Raw genomic sequence first — 17070 nt, 5'->3', positions numbered from 1 at the left:
TTCCTATGTAAGAATCCCAGATCCTTTAGAGCCGGCTCAAAACAAGCTATTTTTAGACATTTGGGTGAAATGATGCTTGTTGCCCACAGGGAAAACAGACAATGATGAAGGAAGGGAGGTGCATCTTTAGGATGCCAGTCAAAGGCGGGATGGCTAATGCTGGTCTTAAAACGTGCAGACGCCCTGAGAGCCCATTTTCAGCTCATTAGCACCACACAGCCTTCATGTCAGAATCTGTTATTTCCTTGGGGCTGATGTTTTTCATTTCGTCTGTACCCAGACTGGTGCTTCCCTGCTGACTTCTGTTGCTTCCCCTCTGTATACAGCAGGCTACCTAGCATTAAGCCACTGCCTGGTTTCTTCTCTTTGTTTCTTCTTCCTTCCTTCCTTCCTTCCTTCCTCTGTTTCTTTTTTTGTTTGGTTTGGCTTTTTGGGTTTTTTTTTTTTAATGTATGTGTGTGCACAGATTGGTGTGCATGTTCCCATGTGAAGGTGCATGAGTGTGCACAAGCATGTATAGAACAGAAAACAATCTAGGGTTTCACTAGCTCTCTCCTTGACCTGGCACTCACCAGTTAGTTGGCTGGTTTCTGGCCAGAGAGCCCGGAGATTCTGCCCACCCATACCCTCCCTGTTTCGCTCTGGGATCACAAGCATGCACGTGTTCTAGGATTAACCTCGGGTCTTTGCGTACTCGAGGTAAGCTGTGACCGCCTGAGACAGCCTCCTAGCCATGCCGCCTGTCCCTGTGAAGTGTATTTAGAACACACCTGCATTGTTTCACTGTGGTAGCTGAGCTGAACCGTTGCCACAGACTGACCTAGCCCAAACTGTTTATTCTCCAGCTCTGTAGAAAAAAAAAAAAACCTCTGCCAACGCCTCCCTTAAACAGACTGAATGGTAGAACTTCCAAGTCCAGACCGAGTCTAGCCCCTTACATCTGTCTAAAGAGACCGGCTTCAGGGCTGAGTATCTATGGAAAGGAGCTCTGCAAACTGCAGCATGAAGCTGCCCAGGCCACCACCAGCTAACTAACTTGTCCCCAGAAGCGCAGTGATCTTCATTGCCCAGTTTGCCGGCCGAGACCCTTCTTATGGTTGATCCTAACCATCCCATTGCCCCCTGTGTAAAACTGACACCCTAGGCTTTGCTCTTGTCCTCCAGAGAAGCCTCAGCTCACCTGATCAGGTTCAGGAGGAAATGTGGAGCAGGTGTATGAAGTGTCACACAGGCTCCCCTGACCCTAAAGCTGGTACCCCACCATCCCTCTCCCATGTTCCTAAAATGCCATTTGACACCCCAAAATCTGGGGCAACTTTCCACATGGGATGTGCCACATCAAGATTATTTCATGGGCCCTACTGAAGGTATGCCGACTTGGGAAGTCAAATGTACCTGTATCTGCCAACTATGATGTCTCCCAGCCACAACAGGATTCTCCTGACCCTGAACTGTGTTTGTCTTGCCAGGTGTGCCTGTGCGTCATCACTGTTGTGACAAGTGTCATAAGGAGTTTTCCATGCGTGGAGACAGGAGAGTTGTCCGAATTCTGACTCCCAAGGGTAGAGTGTAGGGAAGCTTTGGGGTTGAGGAAGAAGTGGGGATCAGCCATTGGAATTAGGAAGTCATTAGTGGTCTCTGCACGTGCCGTGGAATTTAATCTGCAAGTACCACCCTGACCCACACACTGGAGGTGTTCCCTGTACATCTGAAATGTGTGTGGGGGGGATGCACGTGTGTGCAGGTGTGTGTGCCTGTGCATTCTGTAGGCTAGAAAAGGGGACAGGTACCTGTTCTATTACTCTCTGCTTTAATTCCTTTGAGGTAGGGTTTGTCCCCAAGCCTGGAGTTAGACTGAAGGACAACCACGTAACTGAGGGTACAGTTGCAGAAACAGACAGACTTTGCTCTTAACATGGATTCTAGGATGTAACATCAGGCCTTCATACTTACACAGTAAGCACTGTTACACCAATCCATCTCCCTAGCTCCCAGATGGATGGTTTTAAAGTCACACAAGGGATGGTGAGATGACTCTGTTGGTAAATACGCTGACCATAAATTAAAGCTTGACAAGAAGAGTTCAATCCCGAGACCCACATGGTAGAGGAAGGGGACCAACGCTCACAAATTTTCTTCTGACTTCCATATGTGGTCTATAACGTGCATACCTGCATGTGCATTCACATACGCACACATATGCACACATGCACACACAAATACATAAATACATGCATACATACATACATAATCAAAAATTTTAGAGTCACCTAAGAGCGGTAGACTATTGGAAGTTGGTCACAAGCAGAGAGATGGCTTATGGTAAAGATCAGGTAATCTATTCAGGTTTGCCCTCAGTTTCCCTTTTGACCTCTTCAACCAGTAAGCTGATGGCCCAGAAATTATATATTGAATACCAGCTATGTGCCAGGCCCCAAAGATGTGACAATGTGGATGACCAGCAGTCATCCTCAAGAAGAGCTCATGTTCTAGTAAGAGTGGACAGACACGCAAAGGAACGCTAAATCCATCGGATAGTGCCAAGGGTTGGGGAGACCATTCAATCAGGAGAGATGAGGAAGGTGAAGGAGAAAAGGGTCGTGTGTGTGTGTGTGTGTGTGTGTGTGTGTGTATACATGTACATGCATATTCATATATATGAAGATGCAAATGTGGCATATGTATGTATGCATGTGCACATGCCTGTGGAGGTCCTGGGTAACCTCAGTTGTCATTCTTCAGACACCATCCCCCTTAGGCTAAGGATTGGTTGGGTAGGACAATGTCTCTGGCCAGCCGCAGTCTCCTGCCTGGCCAGGCAGCCCTAGGGATCCACTCGTTTTCTCCCCAAGCATTGAGATTACAGAAGCGCCATCACACTGTTCTTTAAAGTGAGTTCCGTAGACCTGACTCAGGTGCTCATGCTTGGAAGGCAGGCACACCACCCACTGAGCCACCTTCTCAGCCCAAGGGAGTGCCATTTTATAGCATATAGCCAGAGGACATGATGTTTGAGAGAGATCCGGGTCTCTGAGAAGCATAGCCTGCCCTGCATACAACACAGCCACGGCAGTAAGACACCTGATCAAAGGCTAAATCCAAACATGGGAGGCAAGTAAGCCCTTTTCTCTTCCTGAATCTGTAGTAGGGATGAGAAGCTGACTTCTATGGGTACTTGTAAATTTGATAGCACATGGGAGAAGCGCAGAGTAACTGTGACAGGGCCACAAGAAATGATGCAAAGCAGAAAAGTAGGTCACTCGTGGCAGAGAACACAGTCTATGTCATCTTTCCCTTGTATCATAGATGAGTTCATATCAAGGAGCAAATAATCTCATATAAGCAATACATACATATCACCATTGTACATATATTCATGCATGCATGTATACACACACACACATGCACACACATACATGCACACACACACACACACACACACACACACACACACACGAGTTAAGGATGCCCAGATGCTGCACCACCTGCAGGACTTGGCTACTTGAATAGCGTTTCCAGCCTCTGCTCTGCTTAAGATCCCAAGTTACTCATGAGAAGGGAGGCCCGCAGCACCTTGTCAGTTTATCACACAAGGATCTGCATCTTCCTGAAAAGTAAAGTGGATCATGCATGCTGGCCAGATACAGAGGGTGGCCGAAGGGAGAGACAGCTACCATGGGTGTGTATGAGTGTGGGAGCTTATGTTTCTTCAGAGGACCTTTTCCCTCTCTCCATATGCTGATAGAAGTGGCCTCTCCGCCCAGGTCTGCCTCTGATAAGCCTGAAACAGTAGCTAAGCCTCTTATCAGACAGCCACAGCGGGATACAGGGACACTGCACTGTGCAGTTGGTGCTGATAAAGTGGGCCAGGGCCAGGCACTCAGCAGCTGCTGTCTTGGACCTGTCCCTAGAGCTGCAGTTCTCAGAAATAGGAGACCCAGGAACTCTCATTCGTTTCCTGCATCCCACAGTAGGTCAAGCTGATAATAGCACTGGCTACAGAACATGTCCAGGAATATGTAAGACTTTGCTGGGAGCCTCATTGGAGCAGAGCTATTGAGGGGCCCTTGGGAGCCAGTGTAGCACTTCAGATGGAGACCCATTGTGCTCATGGGGTTGTGGAGTGTGAAATGTCATAGTTGTTTTACATTGGCACTGCTGTCCCTGTTTTAATGCTGAGACTTGGAGATTCCTGCAGAGGTGTCAACGTGTTTCATGTTGGCTGACCCCCAGGCTGCCTTCTCTTCTCCTAGAGGCCAATTAGACTTTTCACTGGACCTTCATACACAGATACACACACACACACACACACACACACACACACACACACACACATACATACCCTGCTTGACACCATCATATTCTATGTTTAAATTCCACATTCGCTTCCAAGCTTCCTCTAGGGATTTCAGATGAACATCTGTGGGTCCCGCGGATAGTTTTTGGGGTGTACTTACCCTAAAACACTCTTGTTGTTTATTTTAACATGAAGTTTATCAGGAATCCTGCAGCTTTAGAAGGTAATCCTAATAGACTGGGGCCTAGAGAATGGTGTTTTATTTTGATTTTATTGTGGGGATGCCAGGGATAGAACTCCGAACATCGCACTTGCCAAACACGTTCTCTGCCACTAAGCTACACACTCAGGCTAGCATGGGTGTTTTTGAAAGAGTTCTAGGGAATGTGTATGGAGCCAGAGTTGCGAGCCAGGACTGAGCGGCTGCCCCTCTGAGAGTATCCTCTATGGATGGCCGACCAGGTCACCAGGGCAGGGGAACATCCCAGTGCTCCAGAGCAAGTCTCTGGGAAGTGTTCCCTACTCTTCTATTTGGTCCATATCAGGGATGCCTCCTATAACACTCAGCAATATCATTTATTCTATATTTGGTGCTAGGGATGGAGCCCAGGGCCTCACATATGCTTAGCCAAAACTCTTATTTAAATTCCCAAATACAATAATGTCTTTTGTGTAAACTTGAAAATGTGTAACATTCCTTTAGTTTTAATAGTTGAAGTGATTATTGTCATTTAATAATTCCATTTGCAGAAATATATAGTAAGTTATTCATAACCCTCTTGCTTCTCCTACTCATGGACTGTCCCTTCATTAACTTTTAAATCACATTCCCACTGCAACCTCTGGCCTTTCAGCAGTATTAAGGTTCTTCTATAGCCTATAGCCTTGACCTCACAATGTGGGTCCCAAGGGTTGAAATCAGGTTGTCAGTCTTGGCAGTAATACCTTTACCTACCAAGCAAGTCATCTTGCTTGACCCTGAAAATATTCTTCCTAATTGTAGGTGCCCCTTCTCTAAGATTTGTAAAGAATATCTCTGTCTTAGTTATGGTTTCTATTGCTGTGAAGAGACACCATGGTCATGGCAAATCTTATAAAAGAAAGCATTTAATTGAGGCTGGTTTACAAGTTCAATGGTTTAGTGTCATGGTCAGAAGAATGGCAGCACACAGGCAGATGTGGTGCTACAGAGGTAGCTGAGAGATCTACATCTGGATCAGCAGGCAGGAAGAAAGAGAGAACATTGAACCTGAGTTATCTGAAACCTCAAAGCCTACCCCCAGTGACACACTTCCTCCGACCATGCCGCACCCCCTAATTCTGCTCCCTAAGCATTCAATATGAGTCTATGGGGGGGACTCATATTTAACCCATTACACCCTCTTTCTAGGACCCCTCCCACAGCATCTACTTGGTGCTCACACAAAAGGACTTAGCTTTCATACCCTTACCTTTAGAAATCTTTTATTGTCTATCACTCACCCAAGCAGACAAAGGACAAAAAACTTATTAATAACACTGAGCAAGATAGTGATAGGGGACTAAGTAATAAGACAAGGAAAAGATAATAAAATGAGCTAGTGGTACTTATGGGCTTAGTCACTCATACACTCTTGTTCTTCTCTCTAAAAGCCTCATCTTTTTAACTCCTTAAACAAAACTCAAAAAAAAAAAAATTGAAAGGTATGAAATTAAAAACTACATTTGATCCCATACATGAAAAGCATCCATACATCAAAAGAATGTGAAATCTGTCCTGTATTTTAGATCATCTACCTGGTTAGAAATTTTTACTCTTGATTGACCAATGGGCCCAATTCTGTTACTACCTGTTGCAGTAAATATAAAAAATGATTATATTTTATTCCACGCTAGTGCCAGGTCCTGTAGGGCCACATGGCACTATGAGGCACCTTTATCTAAGTATTCCCAGCTTCTTTTTGACCCAGGCACCGTCCACTCTGCCTGCCTTGGCTGCTTCTGTCCTGGACAGTCCATAACCACCCCAGTGTGTTGTTTTCACTCACTTCCCCTTGACTTGTTGTTGCCAAGCCTTGCACACACACGTCCCAACTCTGTGGCAGGCTTTGTGTGTTCTGCCACTGCACTCTTTGAACTCATTAAGTCATCACATCAAAGAACACACCAAACTACTCTGATCTAATTGGTATGATATAATTTGGTCACCTAGATAAGTCAAATGATCCTGTACAATTCTATCTCTTATAAAATATTTATAACAACCTTTATCCATATAGAGATGCACCAAGAGAATCATTCACATCTGCTTCCATGTTTCCCCCTCTTGAACGTCCCGCTTCTCCTCCTCTTCTCTCCTTCCTAGACTTTCCCTTGCCTACCCTTCCTTCTCATCCAATGAAAGGCTTGACACACTTCGTTGTATAATGACATCATCCTACAACTACCTAATGGTTTTCTGAGGTAACTGATTTTATTTTACTCTGTTATTTGATTTGATGAAACAAAATCTCCTTACCTTTAATAAGAAATTATTGCAACAGCCTGTTGGGAGATTGCATTTCAATGACCCTTCTTCCAGGGAAAATGTAGCAGAACTCAAAGATGCTTCTGAAGGGCAGAGACCCTGTTAAGTGGCGAAGGATACGGCATTGGTCATTGCAGCAGGAAGCTGTATCCGTCTGCCCACCTACCGGGGTTCAGACTTCAAACATGCTTTCTACGGTTGAAGAAACCAGCAGGAATCCTATGGATTCCTGACATGAAATTAGGGGGATATACATATATATATGTATATATATTGTTTTTCCTCTGATTAGAAGCTGGTATTTATCACTTTCTATCAGAGAAACACTTAATTTACATGGCAGCTGGCTCATGTTGTGGGACTTCAGCTGACCAGAAGAAGGGTTATGTATGCATGTGGCTTCGTTGCTTTAAAAAATAGATTAATGTGGACACATGTGAATCACAAGATCTGGACAGGGTATGGGAAAGATGGAACAGGATCTTGCCAAGGGTGACAAATCGAGAAGTTCATAGAACATTCTAACAGCTAGGGAAACAGTGGGAGTAGGGTGTAAAGGAATCATGGGGCAGGGATGGTAGAGAGAAACGGCCTGTCCTCCCACAAACACAGACAAAGACATGACAGAGGTGGGAGCATGGGCCAGCAGCTTCCTGATTCCATCCCCGATTCAAAAAGGAAATGAACTGGTGACTCCCATGAGTGTTTTTCCTGCCCTGATTCCTGGCAGAAAGGATTTGGAGGGTTGGAGAAGGGTAAATAGCACACAGGAGCCCCAGGAAACCCAAATGGTTCAGATGATAAGCTAACTCTGGCCCTGAGCCTTCTGCTGTCTCTGCTGTCTCACCCCCCACAGTGCAGGTCCAGGATTCTGATTTCTGAGACCCTCATGTGTGTGTGTGTGTGTGTGTGTGTGTGTGTGTGTGTGTGTGTGTGTGTGTGTGCGTGTGTGTGTGTACTTATAATAACATGTGTGCACAAGAGAATAAGAAAAAATCTCATGCATGAGGCATCACACTAGGGAGACAACCAGGATATTCTCATGTCTTTCTCTACATACTAGAGCCTGTGTAATTGGGATGGTCATGGAGTCAAGGCTCCTGCCAAATCTCTGACACCAAATTCCAAGCTTCCTGTGTCATTCACTGAGAAGACCTCTTGAGAAACTGTGAGGTGACTTCTTGAAAGGGCTGTGGGGTTTTTTTGTTTGTTTGATTGGTTTTTTTTGCATACTGTTGTCTTTTCCCTGACCCAACCCATATATTCTCAATATTTAAACCCAAATGCGTCTGTCATCTGCCATATACTTTTCAAATGCAACTCTAGCATTTGAGTCAAACTGTAGTGTTGCCCAGAGAAGCCAATTTGATCGATAGCCTTGGGGTTCTGCAGAAAGAACCTTGAATGTTTTTGCTCTAAAGTACCCTAAGTCTTTTTCTAAAAATGTTTTTAAGAAGTTAAGTTCAATGTAGAAAACCAGATATCTCAGGAATTTACATTCATGTGTAGAGAGCTAAGCAGCTAAGTCAGGAACAGTGTTTATGACTCCCACCTGGTCCTTATCAGTATGGTTTCCTGCAAGCCCAGCCACAGCCCTCAAAGAGAGGCTCTCCTCTGCATGGTTAGTACCAGTCCTGTGGCCCTGAAGCTCTCAGAATCTCCCAGGATCAAGAGGAAAGAACACTGCAGACAGAGCAGGAAGGACACCCACTTCCTGCTCCCCTGCCCTTCCTTCCCTCCAGGATGCTCTCCTGGTGGACTTTCCTCTTTGGGCCATATTCTGCGTTCTGCCTCAGAGCATTCAGCCCTCTTTTGTCTTCCCCGCCTGTTGGAGCTCTGTTGTCTGCCTTGGACTTGTGGAAGCTCAGCCTCCAATCATGATGTTGTTCAAGGACTAAGGAGGTAACTACTAGTGAAGAGGAGTTTGAAGACCTGAGTCTGATCCCCCAACCCATGCAGAAAACCCAGCAGGTTGTTTGCAATACTTCTAACCCCAGCAGTGGGAGGTAGAGACAGGAGGGTCCCTGAGGCTCACACAGCAGTCAGTCTAGCTATTTGGAAAGCCCTGGGTTTTAGAGAGAGACCCTGTTTCAAGAGTCAAGATGGACATTGTCCTGAGGAATAAAGCCAGAGAGTGACCTGCAGCCTATAACCCACCCACATGCCTGCCCACCTCCACACAAAGAGAACTTATCCAAGTGAAGGTTGCAAAACTCCTTTCTCCCTCCTTCTACCCAGCTGTCCTGCTTGTTATGGAGATGGGATCAGCTGCTGCCCAGGAAGGAAAAGACACCTTCCCATCCATGTGCAGGCAAACAAGCCTCCTATAGTTAGCATGGCTAACTAAATAATTATTATTTACACATGTAATCTGATCAAGGTCATCGAGTCACATAATTAGGTACCTAATTCTACTGAAAATGCATGCTTAGGTTAATTAAGCCCATTAGAGAAGTGGCAAGCATGAGCAAGCAAGAGCCAGTTGGGAAGCAAGGACTTACACATCTGTGCAGTGTGACTCGGGGATTCGGGAGCTGCTGAACTGTACCTGTGAAGAGACATCATGACCAGGGCAATTCTTGTAAAAATAATTAAATAGGGACTGGCTTATAGTTTCAGAGGTTCAGTTCATTAGTATCATGGCAGGAAGTATGGTGTTGTGCAGGCAACCTTAGTGCTGGAAGAGCTGAAAGTTCTACATCTTGATCTGAAGACAGCCAAATGGAGACTGTTTTCCTCAGGCAGCCAAGAGGAGTATCTGATTCCACACTGGGCAGCACATGAGCATAGGAGACCTCAAGGCTCACCCCTACAATGACACACTTCTTTCAACAATGCCACACCTACTCAAACAAATCCACACCTCCTAATAGTACCATTCCACATGGGCCAAGCATTCAAATACACGAGTCTATGGGGGCAATATCTATTCAAACCACCACAGAGAATAACAAATATCCAAATGAACTGACCTATGCCAGGCACTGTACTTGATCCTTAGCACATATTAACAATAATCCTACATGTCTGAGTAACCATCTTTAATGTGAAAAAAACATAAATACATTATTCTCAAAGGCAGATTGCCCCAGTTGCCACATACTCACCAGTCCATGTGTGGTAAGTGTGCTGACCTTGTAGGGATGTGGTCTGAACAGGGGGAGTCTCTATCAGTGCCTCATAGCATCCTAGGTATCTTCCCTCTAGTAAGTTTTTTGATGGGAATGTAACAGGTGTGTTCAGGTCTTCCTGAGCTACATCTACCTCTTAAGAAGCTTATGATTGTGAGGCCAAAGCTGAGGGAGATAAATAATCCCCTGCTGGCTCCTCATAACATCTGGGGATATCTGTTTGTATTGGCGTTTGAGTAGGGACGAGATCGTCCTTCAGAAAAGCATTTCCCCACCTCATCATCTCAGACCAGCTGCCCTTGAAGTAATCAGCAGTGGTAATTTGTCCTTCAATTGTTTTCACTGTAATCAGCAATGATAGTAGTTCCTTAGCATGTGTATTCAGCTGTGATTTGTTTATCTCTCAGAGAATATGGCTGAGAACACTGTGGTCTCATAAGCCATTGATCAGAGGGACACATGCATTTCAGACCCAGACATAAGAGTCCTCTCCCCACCCCAGCAATGGGTATGGAGGTAGGCACAGGAACATGCAGGTGACACACACACATCCTCATCCTTAGTTATGCTAGGTTTTCAGTGACATTATCTGGCTCCTAAAAAGAAAGGAGGCACTAACTAACAGTCATCAGGGGGATGTATGCTGTGATTTAACATTTATGTGGTAAGAGATTATGGGGGCCTTCAAATCTATTTAGCTAAGCCTAATGTCACCTTCCGCCAAGGGTGTAATGCTTGGCATCCAAACTGTGCCCTACATTCTGTAGATGCACACTCATACACTCAGTGGTCCTCAGATCAAAGCTTCAACACCAGCAGCAGCACCTGAGAATTTATGAGAAATGGGAACTTTCCATCATGAAGAGGGACGGCAAAGTTGGTGAAGATCCTGCCTTGAAAGGTGAAGACCAGAGTTTGTGCCCCAGAATCCATGTTAAAAGCAGCCTTGTATGGTACCACATGGTTGTAACTTTGGCACCAGGGAAGCAGAGATGGGAGGATCAGAGAATCCCTAAGGTTCAGTAGCAACCCAGCCTAGCATAATCATCTAGTTCAGTGTTAATGGGAGACCCTGTTTTAAAAAAACAAAGTTGATGAATCGTGAAATGGCAGTGCTTACGTTGTCCTCAGTCATTGTCTTCTGTGCCTCTCCTCCCTCCCTCCCTCCCTCCCTCCCTCTCTCCCTCCCTCCCTCCCTCCCTCTCTCCCTCCCTCCCTCCCCCCCCCTCTCTCCCTCTCCCTCTCTCCCTCCTTCCCTCCCTCCCTTAATTTCCTCCATCCCTCCCTCCTTTCATTCCCCCCATGTCTCTCATATACTCTCAAGCACAAGTGCACACACACACACACACACACACACACACACACACACACTCCTCCAGTCTTGGGGTGGAGGCATCTGTGGTTTCCCAGGTTCCAGAGGATGCTTACACACACACACACACACACACACACACACACACACACACACACACACACACCTCTGCTTTGCTGAGAAGGAAAGGAGCCTCCAAGAGAAAAATCACTCCCACAGGAGCAGTTTTTACTGCCCCAGGGTTGATCCTGCCACAAGAAAGGTTAGAAGAACTGAAGAAGGACCAAAATCCAAGCCTGTGCAACTCCTTCCCTCCATAGGGCTGACACCTTGTGCTCCATGTGATGAAAGCAGCAATCTCTTTCTTTAACACCCATAAGGCAAGAAAAGCTCCTGGTGAGACAACGAGGGACAGGACAGTGACAGCCTAAGGACATCATACCTTAGATTTTTCTTGTCCTGGAATAGTTAATTAATTCAAACCAGAATTCGGTGTTGGCACTGAAAAGAATTTCAAGGGTAGCTGGGATAACGAAGAAGAGATTTCATTAAGATTTTAATATAGGCATAAACGTAGAGGCCAGAAGAAAGGGACACTCAAGAAAAAAGAAGACATACGGAGAGCCAGGATGTGGGGCTTCTCAGTGATGCACAGAAAGTAAGACAATTCCCAAGTCTCTCAGATCACTCAAGGGAGACTCACAGTGAACTGTTGTAGCATTAGCTCTTTGTATCAGTCAGGGGTCTCTAAATGGATCAATATGTGTATTAGAAGAGGGTTTATTAGATTGCCTCATAGGGTGTGGTCCAGGTAGTCCCAGAAATTACTGTCTCCCACTGGAGCAGTTTCAATCTGGTACTGGAGTACTTGAGGATTCCTGCAGAGTTGTTGGTCTTTAGTCTTCATTGGAATCACAAAGAAAAAGGCTCTAATATGGGTGAAGGAGGCCACAGCAACAAAATTCTAGAGTGAGAGACCCATGCCTCTTCTTATATCCCCAAGACATGCCCTGCACGCTTTACTAAATCTTATTGTTAATCGGTATTATAATTATCACTGAGTTTCGCTTATTTACTTTGTGGTTTACTTTTTTAATGTGGGTGTGGAGGTGTGGAGGTTCACATGTACTCCTGCCTGCACATAAGTACACATAGCTTGGAGCACATGTGGAGGCCAAAGGACAACACACAGGAGTCAGTTTGCTTCTTCCACTATGTAGGTCTTAGGAATGGAACTCACTGAGGTCTTTGGGCTTCAGGGTGGCAAACACTTTGAGCCACTAAGCCTTCTCGCTGGCCATTCCCCACTTTCTGTCCCTCCTCAGTTCCTGTTAGGAGAAACAGGAGGTACATTCTCTTCCCAAAGTACCTACATTCATTGGCAAATCATGCACATTCACTTAGAGTTTCCTGGTTCCGTTAGCCATATGGAAATCAACCTTTTATCTGGAAGGATTCTCTTCCATTGTCCCCACCCATAAGAAAAGGTGTAAACAAACCAGGAGCAAGCAAACCAGCCCACAAGAAGGTCTGCTAGATGACATATTGGAAAGAAGTTTAACCACGTGTGGAAAGACAGACATGTTCTTTGGAGGACTCCCACATGTCAGGAATGGATTGTGTCCAGGAAGATTGATTTCTCTGAAGCATTGTAACTGGATCACATGGTGTCTGCTCTTCTTGGCTTCAGCTCCCCACTAACTTTATTTCCTTTCACTGTAGTGATTAGTCAGCTTGACAGAGACTGTTAGAAGATATGATGTCCCCTATCCCGGTGTGTTAAAGCCACACCAACTGCTCCCAAAGTAGTCTTCCTCCTCCTCCAAAGGAGAACAAACAGACCAATCTCCTCAGTGGTCTTGGTATTGTCCCGATATCTAATCTGTTCAATCGTAGAGCAAACCCTCCATAAACACAAGCAATGGGGTATTGATCGAGCTCCCACTGACAAAACACCTCTATCAGATTGCCTGTGGGCGAGTCTGTAGAACATTTTCTTCATCAGTAATTGATGTCAAAGGGTCTCAACTGTTGTTGGCACTGCCACTCCTAGGCAGATGGTCCTGAATTTTACAAGAAAGCAAGCCGAGAAGCCATGATGGGCAAGCCAGTAAGCAGCATCCTTCATGGTTTCCAGTGTCTGCCTTGAGTTCCTGCCTTTACCTTTCCCAGTGGACTGTGATTCGGGTTATGTAAGCCACATAAACCTTTCCTCCTCACGTTTCTTTTAGTCATGATGTTTTAATCACAGGAATAGAAACCCTAAGTAAGACAGGGGACCACCTCATTCTTCTCATTCAAACCACCTCCTGCCTCGTCTGAAAGCCAGGATGCCAAGGTTTTCCAGGGTATAAGAACTATACATTTGCTCTAAGCTACCTGGGACTAAATTGTACTCTGGGTGGGAGGGGGACTAAAATGTGGTGTGGAGGGGGAGGGCTGTGTTTGTGAATAATACAGAGGCCAGAGGAGGTCTTGGATATCTTCGTTATCACTTTCTGTCTTATTCTCTTGAGACATAATCTCTCACTGACTATGAGGAGGCTAGGGACGAGCCATAGAACTTTTAAATGTTCCAACTCCTATCCCTGCCCCAGCACTGGGGTTACAGGTCCATGTAGTCATACCAGCTTTCTATTGAGGATTTGAACTCACATTCCTGAGCTTACGCAGAAAGCCTTGTTAGTCACTAAGCCAGCCATCTCCACTACCCAGAAATTAATGACTTCTGATTCTCATGAGTAAGCTGTTTGACCCATAGAAGATGCAGGGGTGTGTGTGACATGCAAATTCATCAAATGAAAGGACTAACAACTCACTGGAACTGGCATGAGCTAAGACATTCTAAATGCTGAGAACAGTGACCCCATGGAATCTAAGAAGCAATTACTAATTCTTTTTGAGACAGGTCTCGCTATGCAACCATGGATGACCTGGAACTTGGGGGCTTAAACTCAGAGTTCACTTGTCTCTGCTTCCAGAGTGCTGGGATTGAAGGTGTGTGCCACCACACCTGACCCTTAATTCTTTCTTAAAAGTAGATGTATCTTGGAGACATCTCTCAGTGTTAGAGCATTTGCTAAGAGACCCTACATCTTAAAGCTTCTTGGCCAACTGTGCTGCCTTAAACAAATGCTTTTCTCTCTTACTGATCTATGAGGTACTGGTGGTTGAGAGTGGTCCAAAATCCAGCTACTAATGCCATCCACTCAAGCACACAGGATTCATTCATGTGTCGGGTGAATCTTCAGAACCCACTCTGTGCTTTATATTCAATCATAGGCTTCCATTGTCCAGAATCCATTTGAATTTGCTTCTTCCTGCGTGTTAGCCTTGGAGTACTTTGAACTAAACATAGAGTGGAGATACTAGTTCTAATAACCCCTGCCCTACCCCTGGGTGTGTGCCTACACTGTCCATTTGCTAACTTGATACCTGTGGTACCCAGTTGTATCCTCCCACGCTTGAGTTCATTGCAGACCACAGGGTGCTGTCCTGGCTGCCTCCTACCGACTGGCCCCTCCAGACACATGTACATACACACACACACACACACACACACACACACACACACACCAGTTGCATTACCACAAAGCCCTACATCTTAGATGGTGAATTCATGAGGCTGTATCATACAGTCTACTGTATTCTGTGTAATCGAGTATTTTCAAAGATCACTCATAGCTGGGAGAAGCCAGAGGAGAGTAACAGCTGCAACTAGTTGAGGTTCCTAAGACTTCTGCTTCCTCCTCCTGTTAGGGGATATCAAAAACTCCATTTCCATTATCACAAACATAGCTACCTCTGTATTTTTTGGTTCATTGAGTTGCCATGGATACCTAGCCAAGCAGTCTCCACTCCAAGATGGTGACCATATTATACCTGGGGCGGGGGGTGTCTACACTACAACCAGAATCTATAAGGTGTGGGCATAGACTTCTGTGATGTACTTCAATGGAGAGCTGACATGGTTTAGGAGTTCCCTGGGATTTATGGGGCGTTCTCAACCTGGCTTGGTAGCCAGGCAGAGCTGGGTCTATGCCTTCCAGAAGAGGTCTATGTGCACTGTGTTCTCTGATTAGGGGATGCGTACAGGCCAAGGTGCTTCTGACTGTGGCCTTCCTTTCTCACCATAGGTTTTCGCTTTTGTCCACAGAGCCTAACCCAGGGATGTCCTACGGCGTTATGGAGATTGCCATCATTGCGGGTGAGCTGGCTAGCAGTGCCTTTCTAGCAGCCAAGAAAGATCCCGGCCAGCACTGGCTTGAGCATCTGGGTGAAAAGAGGTGGCCATGGCTGGTTCCCTCCTGTTCCAGTTTGCTTCCTGTTGCTCGACCAATAGCAACCTGAGGAATAAAGAGTTGATCTAACTCATCTCTCCACATCACAGCCCACCTCTGAGGGAATCCAGGAAAGAACCAAGCATGGGCAGGGGCAGGAACCATGGATGCTTCTTCTAGCTTGCTCGGCTGTGTTTCTTATAGAGCCCAGGCCCACCTGCCATGGGATGGAACCATCCACAGTGTTAGCAACAGTCAGGAAAGTGCCCCCAGAGACATGTTCATTAGGTAGATTCTCAATTGAGATTCCTCCCCTTAGGTGTGTATAGATTTATGCCAAACTAAAAAGCAAAAAACTGTCCCCCCGCCCCAGAGGGAACTTTGAGGATGGAAATGAACACTCCAGTCCTGTTAGGTGGTGTCACATACGGTGCCTGTCAAGGGACAAAAGGGGCTTTGCTCCACTTGTCAAAAGACATCCTTTCTCTGGACCTTAGAGCCTCAGAGGCACGGGCTGGAGAATGAGTTGTCTGTGTTATAAACAAAAATGATAAGTAAGAGATTAGCAGAAAAGTAAATTTGGACAAAGTCCTCTACAGAAGAGCTTTACCGTGGGCATGGGGGCAGGTCGCAGCATCATGGCTACCAGCAGCCCGGGTGAGGCCCTGAGGCAGGGAAGCATTAGGAGAGAGGTACCACAGATATTGCGATGTGGATTCTGAAAGGAGAGATTCTTTAGTTCCAGAAAGCAAAGGCAGTTTCTGACTCTTACAGTCTGGAATGGTGGTAGGAGGTAGGGATGAGTTCCATGCCATGTGACCTGTTCTGTGTGTTGGAAGTCACAAAGCAGGAAGGCACTAGATATAAAAGCAGGGTTATAGTCCAAGGTTGCCAGAGTTCTGGACACCAGCTAGGCTTGCTCCCGAGTGCATAGGAAAGGGGACACCCGATTGCTTGTGAAACTTGCAGGGTCACAGCTAGTCTCTGTGGCTGGATTTGAGAGAGACGTCAGGACAGTTGCCTTATCTTTATGAGCAGGAGAGCAACAGCTAACAGGTCTGTGACCTAACTCTGTGTATAGGAGACATAAGTAGATACGCTAACCCAGTTTTCTAGGACTTCACAGTTCCTTCACCTCATACGCTAGCTAGTCCTGGCCTTAGCTCACACCTCCATCCTAAAGGCTGGACCCTGGGCAGGTGTCTTCCTACTTGTGGCTCGAGAGCAGCCAAGCTTGGGTGGTGTCTTGCTCTGCTCCCTCCTTTGCAATCCAATCTTCTCACTGCCTGATGCAGGGACCATCTTCAGCTAAAAATAGAGCAGCAACAGGAAGCCATCAAAGACACCTGTTGACTTGATCTAGCTGACCATTCCCTCGTCCCTGTGGGTCCTGAGTCCTTCTTTTTCTTGAAGAGTATTAACAGTTCCTGTCACAGTTGGAGGGAGCTTAGGAAATTGTTTCTTACAAATGAGACATGGGAGCTGCATTTTCCAACATTATTTCTGCAGTTGACTTTACAGCTTCAAACCTAGTAACCAAGTTT

The 17070-nt window shown here is 45.9% G+C and overlaps 1 protein-coding gene across 1 annotated transcript in view; it reads left to right on the top strand.

The window, feature by feature from the left end:
• The window catches only part of GYPC (glycophorin C (Gerbich blood group)), a 32808-nt gene that overhangs the window by 13024 nt on the left and 2714 nt on the right, over nucleotides 1-17070 (top strand). Inside the window, exon 2 of the mRNA XM_080919734.1 lies at nucleotides 15403-15453. Coding sequence (XP_080775860.1) covers nucleotides 15403-15453 — 51 coding nt within the window. The remainder of the gene's footprint in view (nucleotides 1-15402; nucleotides 15454-17070) is intronic.

Source organism: Micromys minutus (assembly GCF_963924665.1).
Source record: "Micromys minutus genome assembly, chromosome: 8".
Taxonomy (NCBI): Eukaryota; Metazoa; Chordata; class Mammalia; order Rodentia; family Muridae; genus Micromys; species Micromys minutus.
The sequence above is the reverse complement of the archived record's forward strand: the minus strand, read 5'-3'. Positions and strand labels throughout refer to the sequence as shown.